At 41.3% G+C, this 25,635-nt stretch overlaps 1 protein-coding gene across 4 annotated transcripts in view; it reads right to left on the reverse strand.

Moving 5' to 3' along the window:
* Positions 1 to 3,934: 3,934 nt before the first annotated feature.
* The window catches only part of SLC16A12 (solute carrier family 16 member 12), a 60,445-nt gene continuing 38,744 nt past the window's right edge, over positions 3,935 to 25,635 (reverse strand). Inside the window, exons 3-9 of one of the 4 annotated variants that reach the window (XM_075130945.1) lie at positions 24,601 to 24,822; positions 19,838 to 19,941; positions 17,446 to 17,589; positions 14,567 to 15,158; positions 13,068 to 13,327; positions 7,182 to 7,451; positions 3,967 to 4,074 (exon numbers count right to left, since the gene is read on the reverse strand). In XM_075130945.1, the coding sequence (XP_074987046.1) occupies positions 7,201 to 7,451; positions 13,068 to 13,327; positions 14,567 to 15,158; positions 17,446 to 17,589; positions 19,838 to 19,941; positions 24,601 to 24,710 (1,461 nt within the window). In that variant the 5' untranslated portion in view covers positions 24,711 to 24,822 and the 3' untranslated portion in view covers positions 3,967 to 4,074; positions 7,182 to 7,200. Of the gene's footprint in view, positions 7,452 to 13,067; positions 13,328 to 14,566; positions 15,159 to 17,445; positions 17,590 to 19,837; positions 19,942 to 24,600; positions 24,823 to 25,635 lie in introns of all 4 variants that reach the window. The other 3 variants (XM_075130944.1, XR_012669386.1, XM_048857177.2) reach the window with 3 other exon arrangements.

Raw genomic sequence — 25,635 nt, forward strand, 5'->3', positions numbered from 1 at the left:
CCTCATTAATAGAATGGTTTTCTTAGAAGATTTGTAAAAGTTTGGCAAACTAAACCCGTGAGTCTACACGGCAGAAATGCCACTATAGAGTATATTCACCATATAATATTGTGTCTATTCTAGGCTGTCAGCAGGCAGAGTGGCTATTAATTAGTTATTATTAGAGCTGGTAGAAATTTTTCAGACAAAGTTTTTTCATTGAAAAATGACCTTTTCTTGAAAATGATTTTTTTCATGACAAAAATGAATGACTTTTTCAAATGTTTGCTTTTCACTCAACTTTTCATCCAGTTTTTTACTTCAATTATGATAAACAAATTGATTAAAATAATTGTGATAAACATTGAAAAAGTAAAAATGGGTCAGCTTCAAACCCCACTGAATGGAAACAACATGGACATTTTTGGTTGTGGTTCCCCCCTCTCCTCTCCTCTCCCAACCAGCTGAAAGTATAATTATTTATAAAGCACTCCCAGTGTGGTCATCTCTGAACAATCAAGCATCCAGATCCTCTGCTGGCCTGTGGTATTGAAGTCAATGGAGCTATGCTGATTTGTACCAGTTGAGGGTCTTCTCCTGGGTCTCTTCTTAAGGAGCTTGCAGCCTGTTTCAGATGCAGACAAACACTTCAGAAATGTCTAAAGTGCCAGAAGTCAGTTTGATGGGATGTCTTCAGGGAGAATTACATTGAAAAGATTAATGAAAGAGGCATATTTTCAGGAGAGATTTAAAGAATGGCAGGGAGCTTGCTTGGACTATGAGTAGTGGGAGCAAGTTACAAGGGTAGGGATGTGGTTGGGAGGCCAAGCATGGGGGGAAGCTGCAGTTGGGGATGAGAGCAATGTAGCCATTCCAATTTGGCGCAGAGAACAGGAATAGGGTCAATATCTTATATCGCCTCCATTTCATGCCTACACTACTTGACAATTACTGTTTAGCTCTGCATGTGAGAAAGAACCACAAAATCTTCTACATATGGTGAATTAACAACACACACACACACACAATGGTGATTGTAAAAGCAAGCTTAATTTTAATTCAAATTTTCAAAGTTAGTTACCATTCCTGAACACTTTTTACTCATACAAAAGGCTTCCTTGAAGACAGTGGAATTACTTGCATGAGTAAGGACTCTTCCTGTGAACAAGAGGGTACTGGACTGGGCCTTTAATTTTATTAAATACTGCTTTACCAAACATAGGAATTGTTCCTAAGCACACATTTAGTTATGCAAGCTAACCTCATGAACCAGTCTCCTAAAAAGTTGTGTTCTTAGAGATCAACCCATCTAGTTATTATTCCATCAAGATTTACATTGCATTCTCTGGGCATGTATAAGGTGCCAATATTTATGCTATAAAAAGCTGCCATACACAAACATGCATTTTTGTCTACAAGTTGCACCTGCACAAAACAAAAGAAAATACAAAATTAACACATGAAAGGACTGCAAATATAGCAACATCTTTCAACTGATTAAGGACCAGATTCTGCCACTCTTACTCACATTGAATGGTACCTTACTTGGTGAGCAGTTCCATTTATTATTACTTAACTAAATAAGTATATATTATCTGCCATTTACAAAGTCTTGTGGATATAGTAATCAAGAGATTTCAATCTTCTCCAATGCAGAAGAAGGAGTTGTTCAGGGACAACATTATACCCCAGTTTTTGGATAGGATCTTGGAATAATACCTAAGAGACCAGGGTTCTATTCCTGGCTCTGCTACTGGCAGTCACTTCACCTTTCTATGTCTCCATAAACTCTTCAGAAGGGGGACTGTTTCTTGCTATGTGTTTGCACAGTGCTATTTAAATATCATTCTCATAACTGGGATTTTCCCCTTTGGCTTAAGCAGGAGCAGAATCAGACACTAGAAGATAAGTTGAATAAAAGCTGACTTCTTGTGAGCAATATGTGTTTTTATTTAGTCTCTGGTATAACAGTACCAACACATGCTACATTCACTATCTGCCAAGATGCTGGTAAACAAGATGCACACAATTTATAAACATATATATTTCAATTTAACAATACATAAACAAAGCACTGATATTTTGACTGTGCTGTATTTTAATCTTGTGAGGGAGTGTAATCATTACTGCACTTTTTTCAACGTAAATGTCTTTGAAAAGTTTCACTTACTATTATGAAATACTGAAGATCTATAATACAATAAATACTCTTATTCATTCCTATCAATACATTTTCCCAAGATGTTGAATATATGACCTATTTTGGTCATAAATAGTTATAGAGTCAAACTTTTATTCAGCATTTCGGGGTAACTGTGTTGATAGCAATGTATTCTACAGCCAATTTTAGAGTCCCTGAACACACTGCCATTTTAACAGTCTACCATCATATTTTCTACCTCCATATTTACATCCCCAAATGTACAAACAAAACAAAATTAATCAACAAGTGTGGCTGCAAATGCCTTTTATTTTTTCCTTAAAATACAAAAGTGGAGCCTGATCTTGCAAAGCCTTACTCAGGCAAGTAGTTCTTACTCATGTGAGTAGTCCTATTTGGATTGCCCGAAAGGGCAGCCCAACAGAGTCTGAAAGAAGGACTGTGGATTAGATCATCCAGCAACAAACTTATTTTCCTAGCACAATTTACACACACAACAACAATGCATTAGGTTTCTTTTTTATGGCAGCTTCTGGGAGTCTCTCCAGTAAGCAGAATATGGGCAAACGGAAGGGGACAGAGTGAAGACAGGAGTTAGAATCTTACCTGAGATTTTCCAAACTCTTTGATGTATAGGTGTTTTGAATGACAGCATAGTTCTCTGAAAACATCCCATCAATGTGCAGCAGCAGTCAAAAAAGGCGACAGAATGTAAGGAACCAATAGGAAAAGGATAGATTATAAAAGAAAGTATTATAATACCACTATATAAAACCATGGTATGCCCACACCTTGAATACTGTGTGCAGTTCTGTTGCCCTGTCTCAAAAACAATATTAGATATGGAAAAGGTACAGGTTTCAGAGTAGCAGCCGTGTTAGTCTGTATTCGCAAAAAGAAAAGGAGTACTTGTGGCACCTTAGAGACTAACCAATTTATTTGAGCAGAAGCTTTCGTGAGCTACAGCTCACTTCATCAGATGCATTCAGTAGAAAATACAGTGGGAAGATTTATATACACAAAGAACATGAAACAATGGGTGTTACCATACACACTGTAACGAGAGTGATCACTTAAGGTGAGCTATTACCAGCAGGAGAGCAGGGGGAGGGGAACCTTTTGTAGTGATAATCAAGGTGGGCCATTTCCAGCAGTTAACAAGAACGTCTGAGGAACAGTGGGGGGTGGGGGGGAGAAATAAACATGGGGAAATAGTTTTACTTTGTGTAATGACCCATCCACTCTCAGTCTCTATTCAAGCCTAAGTTAACTGTATCCAGTTTGCAAATTAACTCCAATTCAGCAGTCTCTCATTGGAGTCTGTTTTTGAAGTTTTTTTGTTGAAGAATTGCAACTTTTAGGTCTGTAATCGAGTGACCAAAGAGATTGAAGTGTTCTCTGACTGGTTTTTGAATGTTATAAATTCTTGACGTCTGATTTGTGTCCATTTATTCTTTTATGCAGAGACTGTCCAGTCTGACCAATGTACATGGCAGAGGGGCATTGCTGGCACATGATGGCATATATCACATTGGTAGATGTGCAGGTGAAAGAGCTTCTGATAGTGTGGCTGATGTGATTAGGCCCTATGATGTTGTCCCCTGAATAGGTATGTGGACACAGTTGGCAATGGGCTTTGTTGCAGGGATATGTTCCTGGGTTAGTGGTTCTGTTGTGTGGTGTGTGGTTGCTGGTGAGTATTTGCTTCAGGTTGGGGAGCTGTCTGTAAGCAAGGACTGGCCTGTCTTCCAAGATTTGTGAGAGTGATGGGTCGTCCTTCAGGATAGGTTGTAGATCCTTGATAATGCGTTGGAGAGATTTTAGTTGTGGGCTGAAGGTGACGGCTAGTGGCGTTCTGTTATTTTCTTTGTTGGGCCTGTCCTGTAGTAGGTGACTTCTGGGTACTCTTCTGGCTCTGTCAATCTGTTTCTTCACTTACAGAGAAGGGCAACAAAAATTATTAGCGGTATGAAACAGCTTCTGTATGAAAAGAGATTATAAAGACTGAGACTGTTCAGCTTAGAAAACAGACAATGAAGGGGGGATATGATAGAGGTCTATACAATTACAAATGGTATGGAGACAGAGAATTAGGAAGTGTTATTTACCCTTTAACATAAGAACTAGGGATCACCTGATGAAATTAATAGGCATCAGGTTTAAACAAAACAAAGGAAGTACTTCACAATGCACAGTACCCAGAGGATGTTGTGAAGGCAAAAACTATAACTCAATTAAAAAAGAATTAGCCAAGATGGTCAGGAATGCAACTCTATGCTGCAGATGTCTCTAAACTTCCAGAAACTGGGAGTGGACAACAGGGGATGGATCATTCAGTAATAATGCCCTGTTTTGTTCATTCCGGCACTGGCCACAGTCAGAAGACAGGATACTGAGCAAGATGGACCTTTGGTTGACCCAGTATGGCCATTCTTATTCAAAAATGTCTCTTTTTGCTTAAGATATGTCTGCTGTACCATACTTACAACCTGAATCCTGCCTGAAATTTATTGTTGGGCAATATTCCATTGATTTTAAACCAGAATTCCAGGTGTGATTTCCTCCATTTAATACCCATTTTGGGGGGTGGGGGGGTTACACTTTTTAGTAGCCTTTCTAGCTCCTCTGCAGCAATGATAATACACTACTAAATAAACTGCAAAGAACTGAAAGAGTACAAAACTACAGGCTTCTAAAGAGAAAAGGATCATGTTAAAGCCATGGGCCAGATTCACCGGCGTGGTATGCCCACTATGCATTGCACTACTGGCATAACTGGCCCATAGAGGGTCACCTTTGAAAGAGTGATCCTCAAGTGGCATAGAGTCAGCAAACTACATTCTCCCTCTGTATTATCAGAGCAGCAAGGAGAAAGGGGATGTGGTTGGGACACCCTTATGCTATATGTGGATGTCTGGCTGTGTCTTCAGCCCTGGGCCTTTTGCAGCCCGTGACTGGGGTACCAGCCCTTTCACAGAGCTGCTGTAGTATCAGTGAAGTGCAAAGGTTACTTTTAAGCTACCTTTGCATACAACCCCCTTACCTATGCTCTGTGCAGCTAAATTGGACTGCAGAATCAGGCTCTTTAGCTTTATGTAACATGGTACCCATAATAAATACCTTCTCAGAACACTAACAGTGAGGTTAAATTATGCCTCAATATTTTATACTGAAATATGCATGACAAATAAATCTAGTCAACTCATGTTCTATTTATAAAAATAGTAAAAAAAATATAGTTTTATGCCCCTAAAGTATGTACCGTCAGCTCCTGATGATCTCAAACAGCTTTATAGACTGTGATCACTGTCACTTTCCCTTCTCACATTTACAGGACTAGGAAATAATGAGCAACTGCTGAACACATTGACAGGTTTCAGAGTAGCAGCCGTGTTAGTCTGTATCCACAAAAAGAAAAGGAGGACTTGTGGCACCTTAGAGACTAACATTATTATTATTATGCTCAAATAAATGTATTAGTCTCTAAGGTGCCACAAGTCCTCCTTTTCTTTTTCCTGAATACATTGTAGATGGCAAAGAAAAATACTAGTTCAGTGGTAATGAAAATTCTTTGAGAGCTAATCAATTTGAGAACAAACAGAACACAACCTTATACAGTATCAAAACATAGAAACAACCTTCATTTCAGAGTTTAGATGTCACCTGTCTGTTACATTTTGGAAATGTAGACGTGTACCATTATCTAATAGATGAATGTATCAGTAATGTACCCCACAAGCTACATTTACTCCATAGCTTTTCTGAAGCACCCAATTGTATTGTTTTTTTCCAACACAATGAGTCTGAATCAGCAGTAAATGTCAGCAGTTGTCTTCTGGCACAAACAAGCCAAAAATAACTAGGGCCAGATCCTCATCTGTTGTAAATCACGGATTCACATCCACTGAGGATCTGGCCCCTGGAGTTCTAGAGAGGAGAAGGACCTCTCTGGGTTGGGTCTGGTTTGGATTTCAGGCAATGAGAATTTGCTTTGGCTGCTTTACATTTCAGTATGCCTGGTACCATGCATAAAAACCCTGGAAGGACAAACCAAACACACTGGGCTCCAGAGCCCAGCTGGGATGGCAGTCACAGACTCCCTTCCCATCTGCTCACAAAAGGGATCAGCAACAAGGAATAATACCTGAACTGGAACTCTATCCCCTAGAAATCCAGTTTCCAGGAACCTTTGAAGTGGGAGAGAGCAAACATCTTGTAGCAGGTTTGGGAACAGAGCTGTAAGAATCGTATTTCTCATAAAGCTGAATTCTAGTTATGTTCAAAATTTAGAGGCACACTGTAAAATTAAAGCTGCTTCAGAGATACTTTGAAATAATGTTCTATATAGTCTAAAACACAACTCTCCCACAGAATTCCTTAACAATGACATTGGCATTTTCAGTGACAGTGACTTTCAAACATTTGGCAATGGCCAATAAGTTTGGAACATTTTTTTGTTGGTCAGTCCACTGATAAACAAAACAGAGTGCATCATTTGAAAAGCTTATTTCATCAGTCCTGTTTTTAAAACAGTTTTCAACCTAAGTTCCGTTTTGCTTTGTGATGGTCATGTAAATCCATAGAATCATAGAATAACAGGGTTGGAAGGGACCTCAGGAGGTCATCTAGTCCAAACCCCTGCTCAAAGCAGGACCAATCCCCAGTTTTTGCTCCAGATCCCTAAATGGCCACCTCAAGGATTGAACTCACAACCCTGGGTTTAGCAGGCCAATGCTCAACCCACTGAGCTATCCCTTCCCCCACTGATTATGATCAATTACCTCAGTAGATTCATCCTGTTATCTCTGGAGCCAGCATTACTGACTCAGAAAATATCCTGCATATGTTAACTGAAGAACTTTCCTCATTTGTATCTAACTTTGCTTTAGAGCTGTATAAACCACAGTTTTTACCCTAATAAAATATGAGAGAAAAATCTAGTTGAAAGATGTCTTGTTTCTTTCATTGTATTGGGAAAATATATCTTCAAGAGTGTAGCATGTGCAGTCACATCTCTTTTAGCCATGACTGTGCTGCATACCAAAGCTTGATGGCACTTGTCATCTATTTGCCTCAGTGGCCAATATTTCTACATCCTTTTGGTCTAAATCTCCAGACACAGAATAAGCTGTTGCTCCATTTGTCCAGATCTGCTGTTTTGTGTCAGTATCTCTGGTAAGAGACCTCAGCTGTGTCCTTTTGATTTTCTTTGCTAGTCTAGCAAAGCACAGTAACATTGAACTGAATATCATGGAAAATCCACACAGAATGAATGATGCAGTGTAGCTGCCGGTTGTATCCACCAGCCAACCTATTGGAAAACAAATAATTGTTAAGGTATTTAATACTTTACAAACTCCTTGTACTGTACAGCATTCGTACTGCAATTCTATCACATACACCAGTGACTAAGTGACAGGCATATATAGCTGACACATCAGTTAAAATACATTTTGCCTCCAGGGAAAGAAAACAAATATCTTGCATAATGATCTCATCACACTTAGCTCAAGTTTTTAGAAGCTTTTGTTCAGAACATAACCCCATCACAAAAGGACACTGTAGTTTTCCCTACAATCCTATACAAACATCCTCTAAAAGCATTGATTTAGCTGACAGTCTGCAAATGCGCTCAGAGCCATCATGGGAGTAAATGCTATTCTGTGCATGAGTTCCCTACCCAGAAACTTTGCCTGCGTTTGTGTATCACTTGAAATGTTCAATTAATATTTTTGCTGTGACAAATCAAATTAAAAAGCATCAAAAGCAGAGGTGAGTTTGAACTTGGAGTAAACAGCAAATACAAACTGAAAGACACATGCTGTACTATGTACGAAGACTGTATTATGGCTATTCAAGAAAGGTGATATGAATCGCTGATCTTCCCACATCACTCAAAATGGATATAAATCCTTTCTGTGGAATGATCAGAACAGCATTGTCCTAATCACTACTTCATTTTTCAAGCCAGAAATTTAAACTAAACTGGCAAGAATCATGGGGTTCAGATATCATGGTGATGATGATGGCTACTTAAGAACCTGAATAGAATTGAATAGACTATTGCCAGCCCACACTAAAGAAATTCAACAGTAAACCCCACTGCCTAATCCATGACACATTTCTGAAATGGATGGGTAAAGCTCTCTGGATCCTAAAGTTATAAAAGAACATCCTTTGATTAAAACTCAAGGGTTATTTAATTTCACAGCAAAAGATACATTTTTGCACTTTTTATATTGCTGAACTACATGAAACAATTAAATAACAATGTGCTGCATTATATCATTGTATGCCCCTGAATTTCAGTTTGTTTTTAGTGTGCAGAATTGACTCCATCAAAATAGGGCTTAAGTGGGACCCAAGTGGTGTGTAGGTCATGCATTGGCCCTCTGCTCAGGGCTCAAGTAGACTCAAATGCTATTTGTTTATTTTCCTTTCTCTTTTCCATCACTTAGTGCTAAGGCCCACATGAATTTTACATAGAATTTAGAAAACAACTAATCCACAGGGATCGTTTCCTCACCAACACAATGAAAACATCAGAGAGAGTTTACTTTGATCAGTCACAAGGGAAGAACACATTGGGACTGTTAATAATATTTGAAAATGTTATAAAAATACACAAACTGAAAAGCAAAGTCATACTAAGGTGTTTGCTCTTAACTACCATGGGCGGTACATACCATAGGCTGGGGAAGACTATGCCTCCCCAAACAGCCCCGCCCATGTCCGCCCTCAGGCCCCCTTCTGCTTGCCGCTAGTTGGCCCTAGCCCAGGCAGGCTGCTCCTCTTCCAGGAAGCTGGCTGTGGCTAGGGCAGCCAACCTGTGGCCAGGATTCAGCGGTGGCTGGGGCCACCCAGCTTGGGGGGACCCCCAGCTCTGGGGCTGCACTGCCCGGCGCTCCAGGGCTGGGGGTGCTTGTCAGCGCTCCGGGCAGAGGGGGAGCACATGCTACCCACCCAGCGCTCTGGAGCTGGAGGCGCTCAGGCAGCCGTGGCTTGCGGGGGAGGTTCTGGGCTTCGGCGGGGGTAGGACAGGTGGGGTCTCAGACAGAACGGGTGGGCTGGGCTAGGGGCTAGCCTCCCTGAACCCATGGCTCACCCACCGCCCATGTTAACTACTAATCTCCCCTATTCTCTTCTGGCTTTGTTACCTCCTTACCAATATTGGAGGAGGACTTTTGTTTTTAATATGGGCCAGATGCTCTCATCTGCTCCAAGTGTTTTCTTTTCTCACCAAAATTTGTCATGGGCATCTGTATGGTGGGAGGATCCCGGAGCTTGGGCTGCAGCCTGAGTCTAAACATCTACAGAGCAATTAAATAGTCCCTTAGTCTGAGCCCCACAAGCCCAAATCAGCTGGCATGTGTAGAGGGCTATGTTGCCAGGGCTGAGAAGGGGATGCACCCTGCATGGATGCCCTGACCTCCACAGGATTCATATCAGGATTGTCTGTGGCTCTTCATGCCATTTGGGTGAATGTGATCATGAAATGATGGATTACATGATTCTAAGGAAAGGAAGGAGGGAGAGCAGCAGAATAAGGACAATGGACTTCACAAAAGCAGACTTTAACAAACTCAGAGAACTGATAGGTAAGGTCCCATGGGAAGAAAATCTAAGAAGAAAAGGAGTTCAGGAAATCTGGCAGTTTCTCAAAGAATTAATATTAAAGGCACAATAGCTAACTATCCCAATGCAAAGGAAAGACAGCAAGAGGCCAATATGGTTCTAACAGGAGCTCTTCAGTGACCCGAATATCAACTAGGTATCCTACTAAAAGTGGAAACATAGACAACTTGCTAAGGAGGGATACAAAAGAATAGCAAAGGCATATAGGGACTATATCAGAAAAGCTAAGGCACAAAATGAGTTACATCTAGCGAGGGACATAAAAGGCAATAGAAAGAGGTTCTATAATATATTAGGAACAAGAAAAAGATGAATGAAAGTGTAGGTTCTCTACTTAATGGGGAAGGTGAGCTAATAATAGATGACTTCAAGAAGGCTGATATGTTTAATGCCTATCTTGCTTCAATCTTCAATAAAAAGGCAAACTGTGACCAGATACTTACCACAATAAATATTAACAAACAGGTGGAAGGAACACAAAGCAAAACAGGAAAAGATCAGGTTAAAGAAGATTTAGATTTAAATTTGGCTAAATGTAAACGAATACATCTAGGAACAAAGAATTTAGGCCATACTTACACGATGGGGGAGTCTATCCTGGGAAACTGTGACTCTGAAAAAAAATTAGGGCTCATGGTAGATAATCAGCTGAACATGAACTCCCTGAGTGACGTTGTAACCAAAAGAGCTAATGCAATCCTTGGATGCATAAACAGACGAATCTCGAGTAGTAGTGAAGAGGTTTTTTTACCTCTGTATTTGGCACTGGTGTGACCACAGCTGAAATATTGTGTCCAATTCTGGTGTCCACAATTCAAGAAAGATATTGATAAATTGGAGAGGGATCAGAGAAGAGCCATGAGAACGATTAACAGATTAGAAAACTTGCTTTATAGAGACAGATTCAAGAAGCTCTATCTATTTAGTTTAACAAAGAGAAGGTTAAGGGTTGACTTGATTACAGTTTACAAGTATTAGAGTAGCAGCCGTGTTAGTCTGTATTCGCAAAAAGAAAAGGAGTACTAGTGACACCTTAGAGACTAACCAATTTATTTGAGCATAAGCTTTCGTGAGCTACAGCTCACTTCATCAGAATGCATCCGATGAAGTGAGCTGTAGCTCACAAAAGCTTATGCTCAAATAAATTGGTTAGTCTCTAAGGTGCCACTAGTACTCCTTTTCAGTTTACAAGTACTTACACATGGAAAAAATTTTTGATAATGGGTTCTTCAATCCAAGAGAAAAAAATATAACAGGATCCAATGGCTGGAAGCTGACATTAGACATAATCAGACAGGAAATAATTTTTTTATGGTAAGGGTAATTAATCATTGGAACAACTTATTAAGTGTTGTGGCAGATTCTCCACCACTGGCAATTTTAAAATCAAGATTGGATGTTTTTTCTAAAAGATATGGTCTAGGAATTATTTTGGGGAAATTCTATGGTTTGTGTTATACAGGAAGTCAGACTAGATAATTATAATGATCCCTTCTGGCCTTGGAATCTATGAATCTAGATAAATTAGATATATTCAAGTTAGCAGGGCCTGATGAAATTCATCCTAGGGTACTTAAGGAACCATCTGAAACAATCTCAGAACTATTAGCAATTACCTTTGAGAACTCATGGAGGATGGGTGAGGTCACAGAAGACTGGAGAAGCGCAAACATAGTACCTATCTTTTAAAAAGGGGAACAAAGAGGACCTGGGAATTATAGGTACCCAGAAATACACTAGAGCAAATTATAAAACAATCAATTTGGAAGCACCTAGGAGATAACAGGATTATAAGGAATAGCCAACATGAATTTGTCAAGAATAAATCATGCCAAATCAATCAATCTTCTTTGACGGGGCTAATGGCCTAGTGGATGGGGGGAAGCTGTAGGTGTGATATATGTTGATTTTAGCACGGCTTTTGACATAGTCCCACATGACATTCTCATAAGCACACTAGGGATATGTGGTCTAGATTAAATTACTATAAAGTGGGTGCAAAACTGGTTGAAAGACCGTAATCAAAGAGTAGTTATAAATGGTTCTTGTCAAACTAGTGGGGTCCTTGTCCTGTGTCCAATACTATTAAATATTTTCATTAATGACATGGATAATACAGTGGAGAGTATGCTTATAAAATTTGCAGATGACACCAAGCTGGAAGGGGCTGCAAGCAAGGACAGGACTAGAATTTGAAACTACTTTAATAAATTGGAGAATTGGTCTGATTTCAACAAGATTAAAGTCAATAAAGACAAGTGCAAAGTACTACACTTAAGAAGGCAAAATCAAAGGCACAGGTACAAAATAGGGAATAACTAGCTAGGCACTAATACTGCTGGAAAGGATTTGAGGGTTACAGTGGATGACAAATTGAATGAGAGTGAACAATGTTTTGCATTTGTGAAAAAGGCTAATATGATCCTGGAGTGTATTAACAGGAGTGTTGTATGTAAGACATAGGAGGTAAATGTCCTGCTCTAATGAGCACTGGTAAGCCCTCAGCTGGAGGGGTCCACACTTTAAGAAAGATGTGGAGAAATTGGAGTAAGTCCAGAGGTGAGCAACAAAAATGATAAAAGTTTTAAAAAAATTAGACCTGCGAGGAAAGGTTAAAAAAACTGGGCATGTTTAGTTTTGAAGGGAAAAAAAAGATGGGGGGGGGGGTGGTTCTGATACCAGTCCTCAAATATGTTAAGGGCCTTTATAAAGAGGCCAGTGATCAATTGCTCTCCATGTCCACTGAGGGTAGGACCAAAAGTAATGGGCTTAATCTGCAGCAAGGGAGATTTAGGTTAGAGATTAGGAAAACATTTCTAACTATATGTATAGTTAAGCACTGGAAAAGGCTTCCAAGGGAGGCTGTGGAATAATCCTCATGATTGGAGGTTTTAAGAACAGGTTGGTCAAACACCTGTCAGGGATGATCTAGGTTTATATGGTCCTCAGCACAGGGGGCTGGACTAGATGACCTCGGGAGGTCCCTTCCAACCCTACATTTCTATGATTTTAGGCTGTTTTATTTTCATCCTTTAATGTGTTTTTCCACAAAAGTGAGTAATTTTGATGGCTAGAAGTTAGAGATGGGCAACATTTTCCAGAACTTGATTTTTCAATGACATTTTCCGTCAGTGTTTGAAATTTCTATGAAATATATAGAACAAAATTTCTGCACAAAATTACTTCCCATATCTGACCAGCTCTAGATAAATAATAAATCATTCTGCTTTCGTCAGACGGTAAAGCTGGAGTAACAGTATGAACAGGACAGTAGAGTCATCTGTGAACTGACCTGCAACAGGTGGACTCACTAGATAAGGGAATGCATGAAGAAAATAAACTACTCCTAGGGCTGATGATAAGGAAGCAGTTCCCACTACATCTGCTGTCACGACAGGGATCATTGTAACGTAGGCTCCATCAAAATACCCAAAGGTAAATGAGAATGGCACAAGCATGGGGAAACTTTGGAGAACGGGAAGGAAGAGACAACAGAGGCCATCCATTCCCACAGCAAAGAGGTAGCAAAAATAGCGGTACTTCTTCAGACACCTGTGGATTTTAAAAAGAGGAAGGATAAGTCAATCATATGTACTTCCTCTTTGTTTCTGTTCACTTCCAGACCTATTAGTTTACCATATACAATTAACATACGGTTGTGGCCTGGGATATTCTCTGTTTTAACCTGTTCCCTGTCTTTTCTATGCTGCACAGTTTTAATGTCCAGCTTCACAAACAGCTTTCCAAGTGCAAAACCCAGCCAGTGGTGGCTCTAACACTGTGCTGGACTGACAAACCTGGAGAGTGAAGTTCTCTATCTATCCATAAAACACACATTAGGGACAGCAGTGCAAGCTTCCCTATGCTATGAATGTGCCTCAGTTTTCTTGGGGACCACCCTTGATGGGGTGAGGGTAGTTCAACGTCCAGGCCCATTCAACCCTTGGTCTTGGTTTTAAAACTTTGTCTGAATAACGTATACTCTTCTGTATTTATATCTAAGCTCACTATAACTGTTCCTAATATTTTGCAGAAATAAGACAAATGATCTTATTCCCTCTTCTCACTTTTACTGGTATAAATCAGGACTGATGCAATGGAATTAAAAGTGGTGTAAGTGAGAGAAGAATCAAAGCCACAATTCGCATTGACTCAAATATCCAATGCACTGAATGAGTATGACAACTGAAAGAATAAGTATGTCGACCTTTAGAATAGCCTACTGCCACACTCACTTGATCTTCATCACCAGTGTTATAAAGATTGCATGCAACAAAATGTCACAATGGAGTAAAGGTAGCAAAACACGGCTAAGCACTAAAACGTCCGGAAATGCAGAAGTTAGAAATCACATACAACCTTAATTCTGCCATTTTGTGTTTATGCATTACAATACAGTGCCAGATCCTTCATCCCTTTTTTGCCACGACAGCAGCACAAATGAGACAGAAAGGCAGAAGTAGTAGACTCACATCCTCTACTGATCAGGTACAAAGGGTAAAGCTTAATATACACTGAACAGTGAGTTACATTTACACTACAGACAATGGCAACTTTGGGCAAATGTTATTCCTTTCTAAAAATGAAAATTAAAAGTATAAGTTAACTCAAAGATGAAAACTAAGGTAAAAAATTAGCATTTCTGAAAGTGGTATAAATACCATAAATTGAGCTGATCTATTGGAAAAACACTACAAGCCATTGTAATGTCCTCAAAATGTACATTAGCAAGCATTACACCTGGCTATCCCACATGCAAAGGCTTATAACTAGTTTGTGGTCTGTCATTACCTTCTGTCTGTCAACCATCCAAAGGTGATATTACCAACGATATCGATGACACCAAGTATGGACATAAGGAAGGCAGCCTGCTGATGATTCACACCAACGCTCAAAGCATAAGGCACTAGGTAGACAAAAAGAGGGCTACAGCCATATGCCATAAATAAAACAGACACTGCTAGCATCATGAAGTCTGGCATCAGTAAGAAGTTGTATTCTTGCCAGGAGCAGCAGCACAGACATTCATGGGACCATGGTTTGATTAAAGGTGAACAGATGGACAATTGCTTTAAATCTTGCTTCTGTGCTTCTGAGACATACTCCTGTTCAAGAAACTCAGGAGGGTGTTTATGGTCCTCCTTAAGAGTAATAGGCCTCATCAGGGCACCACAGACACAGAGATTTAAAACAAAACCGCCCAGGATGAGTAAGGCTCCACGCCAAGAAAATTGTTCAATCAAGAGTTGGACCACAGGGGCCAGAATGAAGGTACCGATTCCACTCCCTGACATGGCTATCCCATAAGCCAGTGCTTTCTTTTTGTTGAAATATTTTCCCACCATTGCTATGGCTGGAGAATAACAAAGTGCAAATCCAAGTCCTAGGGAAAAAAGCAGAATGAAGGTTGTTTAATACTGAATACAAGTAACAGGATACATTAAATTAAACCAAGTAACCTACTCCGATCAGCAGGAATAATCAAGAGGCCCTTTGTGGATTATCACATTTTGCAATTCAGTGAATATGGGATAAAAACATGAAGAAAAAAACAGGGATACTGAGTCAAACAAATATCGTTGAACCTCACTAATCTGTACTAATGCAGAGGCTCAGTGAGGATTGACGAGCTTTGTGTATGAACATGTACTCAGATTAGATAGGAGCACAGCATCATTGGCCAGTTATTAGTAGTCTGGCCCTGTACCCAGTCATCACTGAGTGCCAGGGGACGGAGGGAGCTCCCATTTAGATAGCGGGATCATTGCATCAGGCACATTGGTCCTAAGATCATTGCTCAGTGTTACACTCAGCTACAAACCCAAATATCTATTTTCAGGGCAGATTTGTGTGTTTGCAGATCTCTGAATGGTGGCATAGAGAATTTCTCTCTACTGTAAAATGTTCTACGGGAAACTTTCTTTGACAAAGACGAAGAAATTCTGCATTTGAACTGGCCGGAGCTCTGTGCATTTTAAATCCCCTGGGAAAGTCCTTATTCAAGATGCTGTGACCACTTTCAGAACCGAGGTTAAAAAGGCTCGGAACAAGATGCCTTTCCTATTTAGTAGATTAATTAGATTCATCTAGACAGGGAACAATTTCATGGATTTTGCTACAGAGCTTCAAGGACTGATGCAGAAGAATCAGACATTAGCATCAGTGCTGGCATTTGATTTCTGAATCAGACACAGAAATTTATTCCAGGCTGGCATTTTGAAATAAATTGCACCCTCAGTTACACAGGTACCTCTCCCATTGCCTTTGGCAGAAAGCACTAGCTTGGGAGAGTCTCAGGATGTAGCAGGCTATCAGTGTTGGCCTGAAACACTCCATCCTGCTAACAGGTGCTGACTCTGCTGGGAGAGGGCTGAATGGATTAAATTGACACACTGAGACCAGCAGCTTGTTACCTCACCCAGACAAAAAAGAGATGAAGAGTATCTAGCGTGTCTTGAGGCAGGACCTGTGGCTTTTGGGGGGAAGGTTTAAATTGAACTTTATGTTCTCTTATTGTTTATTTCTTTGTGAACAAAGCCAAACCCCAGGAAGGGCAGTGAATTTTGACACTACAAAGCTAGTGTTGTTCTCAACTGCCCTCTAGATTACAGGTCAGCTCGCTGCATCAGGACTACCAGCCTTTTACTATTAGTTCATTTCTTCCCTACTTACTCCCTGCAAACTAAATTCACTGCTTGTGAAATGGACTGTCTACAACTTAATGTACAATGCTTCATTGCTTCTCTTCCTCAATATTCATAACAGCTGTCATAAAGGAAGCCTCAGGGGCAGTAGCAGGGTATGTGACATGGTGCTGTGTGTTACAAGGGACCTTTTTATTTGTTACAAACACATTGGACAAAGATTAACATTGTAATGCAGGAGCAACACACACTGTAACAAGGAATTTTTTTTTCTTAGCAAATAAGCTGTTGGCAGCACACAAAGTATAGTAATTCTACCAACTTGCTACTCAACGGCAGGGGACCAAGTACAAGGCTTATATCACCGTGGCTACCGTGGCAGTTTTAATGAGGCAGGAATTTCAGTATAACTATTGCAACCTCTCCCTCTTTTTAGCGTACAAGCAACTATAAAAAAACAGGACAGACTGAGAGTATTCTTTTAACACAGTGGCTGAATTCAAAGGGAGGATGCATTAGGATAATGCATTCAACAGAGGATTTGTGCTTATAAACTGAATGTAGAGCAGGCAGAAATAAGCCATGCAATGGTGACTTAAGAAACTGATACAATGACTCTCTCAAAGCTTTGTGTGTCTTGACCAATAATTTATATTACAACAAAACTCCAAAAGCATTAAACCAAAAGGAACCCTGTCAGCCAGTAACCTACCAACAAACAATCCTCTTTCCCATCCTCTTATCATCTGGGAAGTTTACCCTCAGCCACACAACTGTTGAACAGATGACTTTTGCTGTTTGCTAGGCAGGTCACCAAAACTGGGGCTATTTCAGATCAGGAGCCAATACCAGGGGCCTGGAGCCCTCCCACATAATGCTCTGCAAGCAGGTTATTCTTTCATAACAAGGGGGTTCCAGCTTGAGAGCCTCTGCTGACTGCAGCTGGGGCAGTGTCATTGGGACAGTGGTGGTCCCTCTAATAATGTTAAGGTAATGGCTGGGGCAAACATCATGAACCCCTCCTACCTGTAAGTACTCCTAATGAAAAGTAGAGGTGTTCCAGGCTTGTGGCAAATGAACTCAGGATCAGTCCAGCAGATGCAAGCAGTCCTCCGAGCATGATGCCCACTTGACATGATAGATGGTTACTGATAAAACTTCCAAGTGGGGCTTCAAAAATAATGAATGCAGATAGTGAATGAATTCAGTGTGTATTCACATGCACTTCATCACCGGAGTCAAGGCCTGGGAACAAAATTCAGCACCAAGACCAGACAAACAAGAGAAAAACACTGATCTGCTGCTGCAGCTAATTGAAGTGACATTTCAGATTCACATACATCATGTCATGGTGTTTGTGGCCTCCTCAAAAACCCTTTCAAAATGGTTGTTTTCTATTTTCCATAAAATCAGGTCAACGGCTATTTTAAATCAGGCAATACCATTATAAGACAAAGCTGTTATTCAATTAATGGGGTCAAAGGAGGCAAAGACAATGACCAGCTTAGGAGCATTTTGTTCATTACCCTATCATTACAGCAGCAATAAACCTGCTACCTCTGGAATTTGTCCTGCTACTCTATGAAAAGATGCCCCTTCTGCCTCATCAATGAAGAGCTTAGAACCTATAAAGCGCAGAAATGATCTCCTTCTCTGGTAGGAATAGGCTGACCCACCAATATTAAAAGTTAAAATCCCTGCCCACACAAAGAGCAGTGTGGAGTGCCAAAGTCCAGTTTCACCCACGGGAAATACAAATCCTAGAAACCTTTGGGCTCTTCTCTCTGCCTTCTTAAAATTCCCTTAGAGTTTCAGGCGGCAAACTTTGTCCTCACATCTTTGCCTATAAGATGTGGCGTAGTTGGTGCTGAGGTGACGGCAACATTTTAGGCCCCAATCCTGGAATGCAATGAATATGGGCAGACCACTCTACCTGCAGTATGACGTGTGCAGGATCAGACCCTAAGTTTCCACAGTACTTTGCAGACCGTTAAATGATATCCATGAGAAGTTAAGTATAACTCCAGAACAGAACAGGTGTCCTAGGGCAGTGGTTTTCAAACTTGTTTTCTGGCGACCCAGCTGAAGAAAATTGTTGATGTCCATGACCCAATGGAGCTGGGGATGAGGGGTTTGGGGTGTGAGAGGGGCTCAGGGCTGGGACAGAGGGTTAGGGTGAGGGGGTGAGGGATGTGGGGTGGGGCCGGAAATGAGGGGTTCAGGGTGTGGGAGGGGGCTCTGGGCTGGGGCAGGGGCGCTGGAGGGGGTCAGGGCTATGGATGCAGGCTCTGGAGTGGGGCCGGAGATGAGGAGTTTGGGGTGCAGGAGGGGGTCAGGGTTCTGGGCTGGGGGTGCAGGCTTTGGGGTTGAGCCAGGGATGAGGGTTTTGGGGTGCAGGAGGGGGCTCTGGGTTTGAGGGAGGGGCTGAGAGCTGGGGCGAGGATTGGAGCGTGGGGTTGGGGTGTGGGCTTACCTCCGGCAGCTCCCAGTCAGCAGCAGAGCTGGGTTCAGAGACAGGCTTCCTGCCTGTCCTAGCACCGTGGACTGTGCTGCGCCCCGGAAGTGGCCAGCAGCAGGTCCGGTTCCTAGGTGGAGGTAAGCAAGCGGCTCCGTGCGGCTCTTGCCCGCAGGCACCGTCCCCCCCACCCCAACCCCCATTGAGTGCAGAGCCAGTGCTCAGGGCGAAGGCAGTGCATGGAGCTCTGTGGTCCCGCCACGTAGGAGCCGGACCTGCTGCTGGCTGCTTCCAGGACACAGTGCAGTGTCGGAACAGATAGGAACTAGCCTGCCTTAGCCAGGCAGCACCACCCATGTGACTTTGAATGGCCCAGCTGGTGGTGCAGACCAGAGCCGCTGCAACCCAGTGCCTTCAATTCTGCGACCCAGTACTGGGTCACAACCCACAGTTTGAAACCACTGTTCTAGAGGATGTTTCATAAAGAAAACACAAAGGACATTTGCTCACAAAAAAGTTCAGTGAAGGGATGCGATGGTTGTGACTTGAACCAAAGGAACTAGGAAACACACAGTCAAGTCTGAAATATAATTGCAATATAGTAGGCAAAACAAGTCCCAGTGGAATTCCTCTTAAACCGTGACCCTTCCCATTAGGTTTTTTTCGCTAAAACATTTCTTAAAACACACATCACGTGACAATAAAATGCTCTGTTTCTTTTCAGTATCAGACAAAATTGTACAAAAAAAGCCCCCTTCTTGCCAAACTGTGCTGCAGGACACAGCTTGGACATACTATACCCATTTGGCTACAAAGCCAGGATGTGCTGGACAAAAGTCATTAGCCAGCCTGAAGCCAGAAATTTTCCACATTGGCTCAGATGACTTGTGAATACACTAATATCAGGTATCCCACAGGACTAAAGAACAAACCAGTTTATTACTCAGAGAGTGCAATACCCACCACACAGCATCGTGGCACAGTCTGTAATGGAATGGATCCAAGCTGTTCGGGCATAATCCTGAGCAAAGTATGTCTGGAACTCCACAAAGAAAATTGAGATACATCTAGAAAAGAAAACATGAACACTGATCTGTTAAATTCAGGGATAAAGGGCATCTGGTTTGGGTCTGTTCCAAATCCTATGAAAGTCAATGCAAAGATTCCTGTTGACTTCCAAGGGAAATGAATTGGGTCATTAAACATCTGCAAAATGGAGACCGAAATGAGAGACTATCTGGATGCACAGGAAATAATGACAAATGACAATGTGGCACATGGGATGGATAGTTCCTACAGTAGTGCATGTGCCTGGCTTATATCTATCTAATTGAATCAGAGAAGAACAAATGAGACAATGACAAATGAGACACAGGATGGTCACCAAGTATGACCCTAGTAGTGGGATTAGACAGATCAGTTTAATCCAGCAAGAACCAGGAAGACATTTCCTTCCACAAGGACAGCCAATCTTTAAAAGAGCAGACAATTATCTTGCCTTTTTTTATTTTAACCTCCCATAAACTATTTTCCTATTCCTACATTGTTGTTACTCTCTTCAAGGACTAATATATATTAGTCAGATGACTTCTGGACCATCAGAAATCACTTAGGACACAAAGAAGGCCCTGTCATTCCTGTCTATCATGCTGTTTGCCAGAGTGGCTTTCACTTTTTCACTAGGATAGGTTGTTGGCCTATCATTCAACCTGTGATACTTCCCATGGACATCCAGAGCCATGAGGCACCTCGCTATCATCAGCCCTTAGCATGAGGAAGCCTTGTCTGTGTCTGCCATATGTCAGCTCCCTGGCTGCACCAGCCACAGGCAACACAAGAACTCCCTTATGCAGGCCCTGCTCTCTCTACAAATTAGCGATAGGAACATTCCAACCCCCAAGCATCTCCCTGGAATGTTCAGCCCCTGGTCCACCAGACAGTTGCAGTATTCACAGAATTGCTGCTTCCACAGAAGCAGTACACCCCAAATTACCAATTACATCTCCGATCTTAACACACAGCACTTAGGTATGTTTATAGTGAAAACAGTAAAAGTTTATTTAATAAAATATAGAGGTTCAAGTGATAACAAGAAGTAGTATTGGAAACAAATGGTTACATATAAATTAAAACCATAGCATGCATTCTAGAACTTAGAGTTATTTTCATATCTTAGAGTAATACTTATCCAAAATCCTTCCCGTGTATTAAATGAGGCTTGGCTGTGATCTTCCATTCATCAGACAAGTCATGCTGGCAGCTTGTCTCCTCAGTGAAAGATCCAGGGTGTCTGTTTGCATTCCCAGATAGATCAGAATAATTCTTTGTCCATATTTATAAACAGGATACCATCTGCTGTATACTACTTTATTGTAGACTTTGCAATTTCTTAATCAGCATCTGGCTCAGTATGCAAATAGGCCTCCGTTGAGATACACACACAACACATAACAACCAGGCAGGGAAATAAGCGCCTGTTACCCGCTTCCTGAAAGGAAGCCATCCAAGACATGTCGCCTCCTGGTTATCTGCCTTAAGAATCTCATTTTCAGTATAAACATATAACTCCTTAAACATGATCTGTGCATACATTTTGCAGTGATTATGGTGGACCAGTGGGCTACTGGCTCTCAGTAAAAACTTCATATGCCAACCTTTACTGAATTATTAGGCATATATTTGACCTGGCAATCCCTGTAAAACTCTATGCACCTCTTGTGCTCTCAGTCAGTTGGCACCAAGACATTTCTCAAGGATGGGATGTTGGCTTGTCATTCTCCCCTGCAACCTGGAGGACCTAGGGATTGCTTTTCTGTCTGGCCCCTATTCTTTGACCTATCCAGCTTGGGTGACTCCGCCAGAAGTTAAAACTTCTGCTGACATAGTTCTCAGGGTCATTGGAATGCAGAGGCTTTCCCACCACATCAAGGATACTCTTCTCCTTCCCTGGGGACCGCACCTGAATGTGGTGGGAATGTTTGCATATGACCCTGAGAGCTATGCTAGAGGGAGCTTTAAGTCCTGGCAAGGCCACCCAAGCAGGACAGGTAGGGAGGGACCAGATGAAAAGTAGTCTACTGGTCCTCCAGGCGGGAGATTGGGGGTGGTGGGAAGAAGGGGCTGAGCAATAAGCCAACAAACTAGCCTTGTAAAAAAGTGAAGTGATAGAAACACAACAAGATAGCCACTCCAGCAAACAACATGATAGACAGGGATGGCAGAGCCTTCCCTATGCCCTAACTGACTTCTGATGGCACAAGAAGGATTCAAATTCATGTTTACAGAGACATATAGATATACAGATGCACACAAAATGCCATTCGGTTACGTAAATTTTGGAACAAACTCACAGTAATCAAGGAATCCTGTGCCCATATGCCTGCAGACAGCAGCATACACTGTAACTAAACAAAGGATCCAGAATGCTGACTGATTTAACAGCATAGACTCTGAATGGCTCTTTACATACAGAGACTGATTCTGAGACCAGCCCTCCCTTTTTGTGGCTGCAAATACTCACGGATGCATTGTGAACACAAAGACAGTAGGCTATCTGTTTAAAATCTGCCAATAAGGTAGAATGTTGAAGTACAAATAGTAAGCAAATCTTTCCTCCCACACACACACACAGACACACACCCTGTCTATACTGATGCCAATTAATGTTAGACTTATTAGTATTATTTATTTAGGTACCTCCTACTGCAAATCAAATACCACAACCCCTGCTCTGACAAGCTAATGAAGTATGGCATCAATGAGACTCATGTGCATAAAGTTAAGTGTGTGCATGACTGTCTGCAGGATTAGGCCTAGGGCTCTGACCCCGCAATGAGTTCAGTGTGGATACACCCAATGCCCCACTGATTTCATTAACCCGAGTTGCAATAGAATATATACACAAAGAACGAGGAGTACTTGTGGCACCTTAGAGACTAACCAATTTATTTGAGCATAAGCTTTCGTGAGCTACAGCTCACTGCATCCGATGAAGTGAGCTGTAGCTCACGAAAGCTTATGCTCAAATAAATTGGTTAGTCTCTAAGGTGCCACAAGTACTCCTCGTTCTTTTTGCGAATACAGACTAACACGGCTGCTACTCTGAAACCAAGAATATATACAGACATTCTTCTTCTTTCCTGAATCCACAACATCAAAGTGCAGGGTGTGTCTGTCATCTTTCCATATCACATGAATGAACAAAATTGACCTTTAGGATAAAATGCGTTTATGTACTATTGGAAGTATGTTACTAAGGAAAAATAATAAGAGTTTTGTTCGAATGAAAGCATCAGTAAGGATGAGGGGCACAGTGTAATTCTCAAATATAGTCTGGTAAAGTAGCCCCTTTCATCAGGTCTTCTGTCTGTATCTATGTCTGATCTCAAATGCACCATGGAATTCCACGGTCTCCTTTACTGCTCATGTGGCATCATACCACTATTTAGTGGTGTTTTATGATACCTGAAAATAAAATATCCACACACCCAATATCTGATTGAGAAATAGGAATATTTCAAGTTTGCTAAATAAGCAAGGGGTTATTGGGTGGTCTTCCTGCTCTGTCTCCAATCAATCTCAGTTCAAAGCCAGATTTCAGATGCATCTGTTCTAGAAAATATAGCATCAATTAGATCCGTTCTATAATACAAATCAATGTATTTCACATGCAAAAAAGCAAACATTATGGGGACAAAACTGCCTTTAGAAAAACTTGTAGTGTTAGTATGTAGTTCAGGTAGCTGTAGTAATATGGTAGCACTAGATCAACATTTACATGGTTATAGACAAGTGTTTATGAGACTTACCACACAATTCCTTCATCAGATCTGGCAGCTTCATTTAAAAAGAAATACATTATGTAGGTAAGAAGAGTTGTAATTGTATCGTGTTGCCAGTTCAAATGAGACCCTTGTCTCCAATGCCCCTCACATACTGTGCTGCCTGTCTCTGATATCCCTCATACAGTTTACATGTTCATATCAACATAGACCATCCTCTCATCTATAGTAAAAATAAAACACAGCAACACTAGCAGAAGGAACCTTCTTGTCCCCAAATGTATAGATGCGCGTTTCAAAGTATGTTAGCCTATTTTCTCTCCTTCTATTTTTGAGGAATACAGCAACAAATAGTCCCTGCATAGTTAGGATACTTGAGGTACACATAGCGAAGGGCCTCTTTAGGTCACAGCTCTCATGCAGGGTGGCACCTGAAATGCTTGTAGAGAGCAAAGAGATTACACTACAGGTCGATCAGATATACCCAAGAGTCAAACAAATCCACAGGAACTGTCCAAAACAAATCACAGGAAGGTCAGAGAGGGACACAGGGCCTGGAAAGACCCTGACTGCCTCCTCTAGTCCCCACTGAACAACTACAGCATGAAGTAACTCTGAGAGTGCAGAACTGTAAGGGTGCTGATAGGAGTTCTTGGACAGGGCATAACAGCTTTCATCGGGGACTAAGCAGGACTAATATTGGAGGAATCTTAATCTTTTAGCTGTCCCAGCCCCATACAGATTTCAGAAGGCCTTCAAAAACAAAACAGGTTAGAAGAATAGTAAAAATTCCAGACAGAATTGATTCCTTTAACTTCAACTATTAGCCATTACAAAGGATCTTTCTTATTTTTCTCTTTATAAGAAAGAAAGAAAGAAAGAAAGAAAGAAAGAAAGAAAGAAAGAAAGAAAGCAAACAGTCAGCCTGACAAGAAGCTATTTTACCTTGTTACAGCCCTAGTGCAGATAGTAACGAGGAAGCAGCCAACAACAATCATCCATCCCCAGCCTCCGTCGGGAGGAGAGGAGAGCAGAACTTTCTTTGGTGTTGCCATAGCTGTGATAGTGATTCTTTTTTCTTCTTTCCAGAGTCACTGTCAGGGACCGACTCCAGCGGACACACAGAGCCTGCATGGAATGTTACCTGGTACAAGGATTATTTGCCATCTGAAACAGAAAAACAGCAGGGAGAGAATCAGACTAAGTCACCCTTCACAAAACCCCTGTGAAACTACATTATCAAAGGGTAATATATAGCTGTTGTTTTATTGTATGTGGTGATATATTTCTAACTACGATTGTGTAACACACATTCTGTGCATTGTGAAAAGCAAATGAATTTGGGTCACATTCTGTTGAAGTTAAAGGAGCTACAGGGATTTATACCGGTTGAGGATTTTGCCTGTATATGTGGATCACTGCATTTTGTTCCCGCAATTACACCTAGCACATAATACCACAAAATGCAGTGATCCACATATACAGGCAAAATCCTCAACCGGTATAAATCCCTGTAGCTCCTTTAACTTCAACAGAGCTACACTGACTAATGCTAACTGATGCTCTAGCCTGATTTTAATTAAAGTTGTAAAACAGTTTCCCTTATAATCAACTGTTTTCACTCACACATAATTTACTGAAAAATTCACCTTTTGGGCTGAAATTTTCACCTACACATTAAGGTGAATATTCCTGGAAGTCTGAGCTTTCTTGAACTACAGGTGAGTGGAAAAAAATCCCCCCCCCCCCCCCCAACAAGCAAAACCTGTTGACAGTTATGATTTTTCTGAGTAGGAAGAAGCATAAAGGGAGGAATTTTTACCCTTTCCCATGAAAACAGTCAACACAATGTCTGTGTACCACTTAAAACCTCAAAACAGGGTTTAAATGCAGTTTGAATGGGGCTGGACCTCTGCACTAGACTGAATTCAACCCAAAGGGCTCAATCCTGTAACCAACTAAAGTCATGTGAGTGGCCTT

Source organism: Caretta caretta, chromosome 7 (assembly GCF_965140235.1).
Source record: "Caretta caretta isolate rCarCar2 chromosome 7, rCarCar1.hap1, whole genome shotgun sequence".
In the NCBI taxonomy this organism is placed as follows: domain Eukaryota; kingdom Metazoa; phylum Chordata; order Testudines; family Cheloniidae; genus Caretta; species Caretta caretta.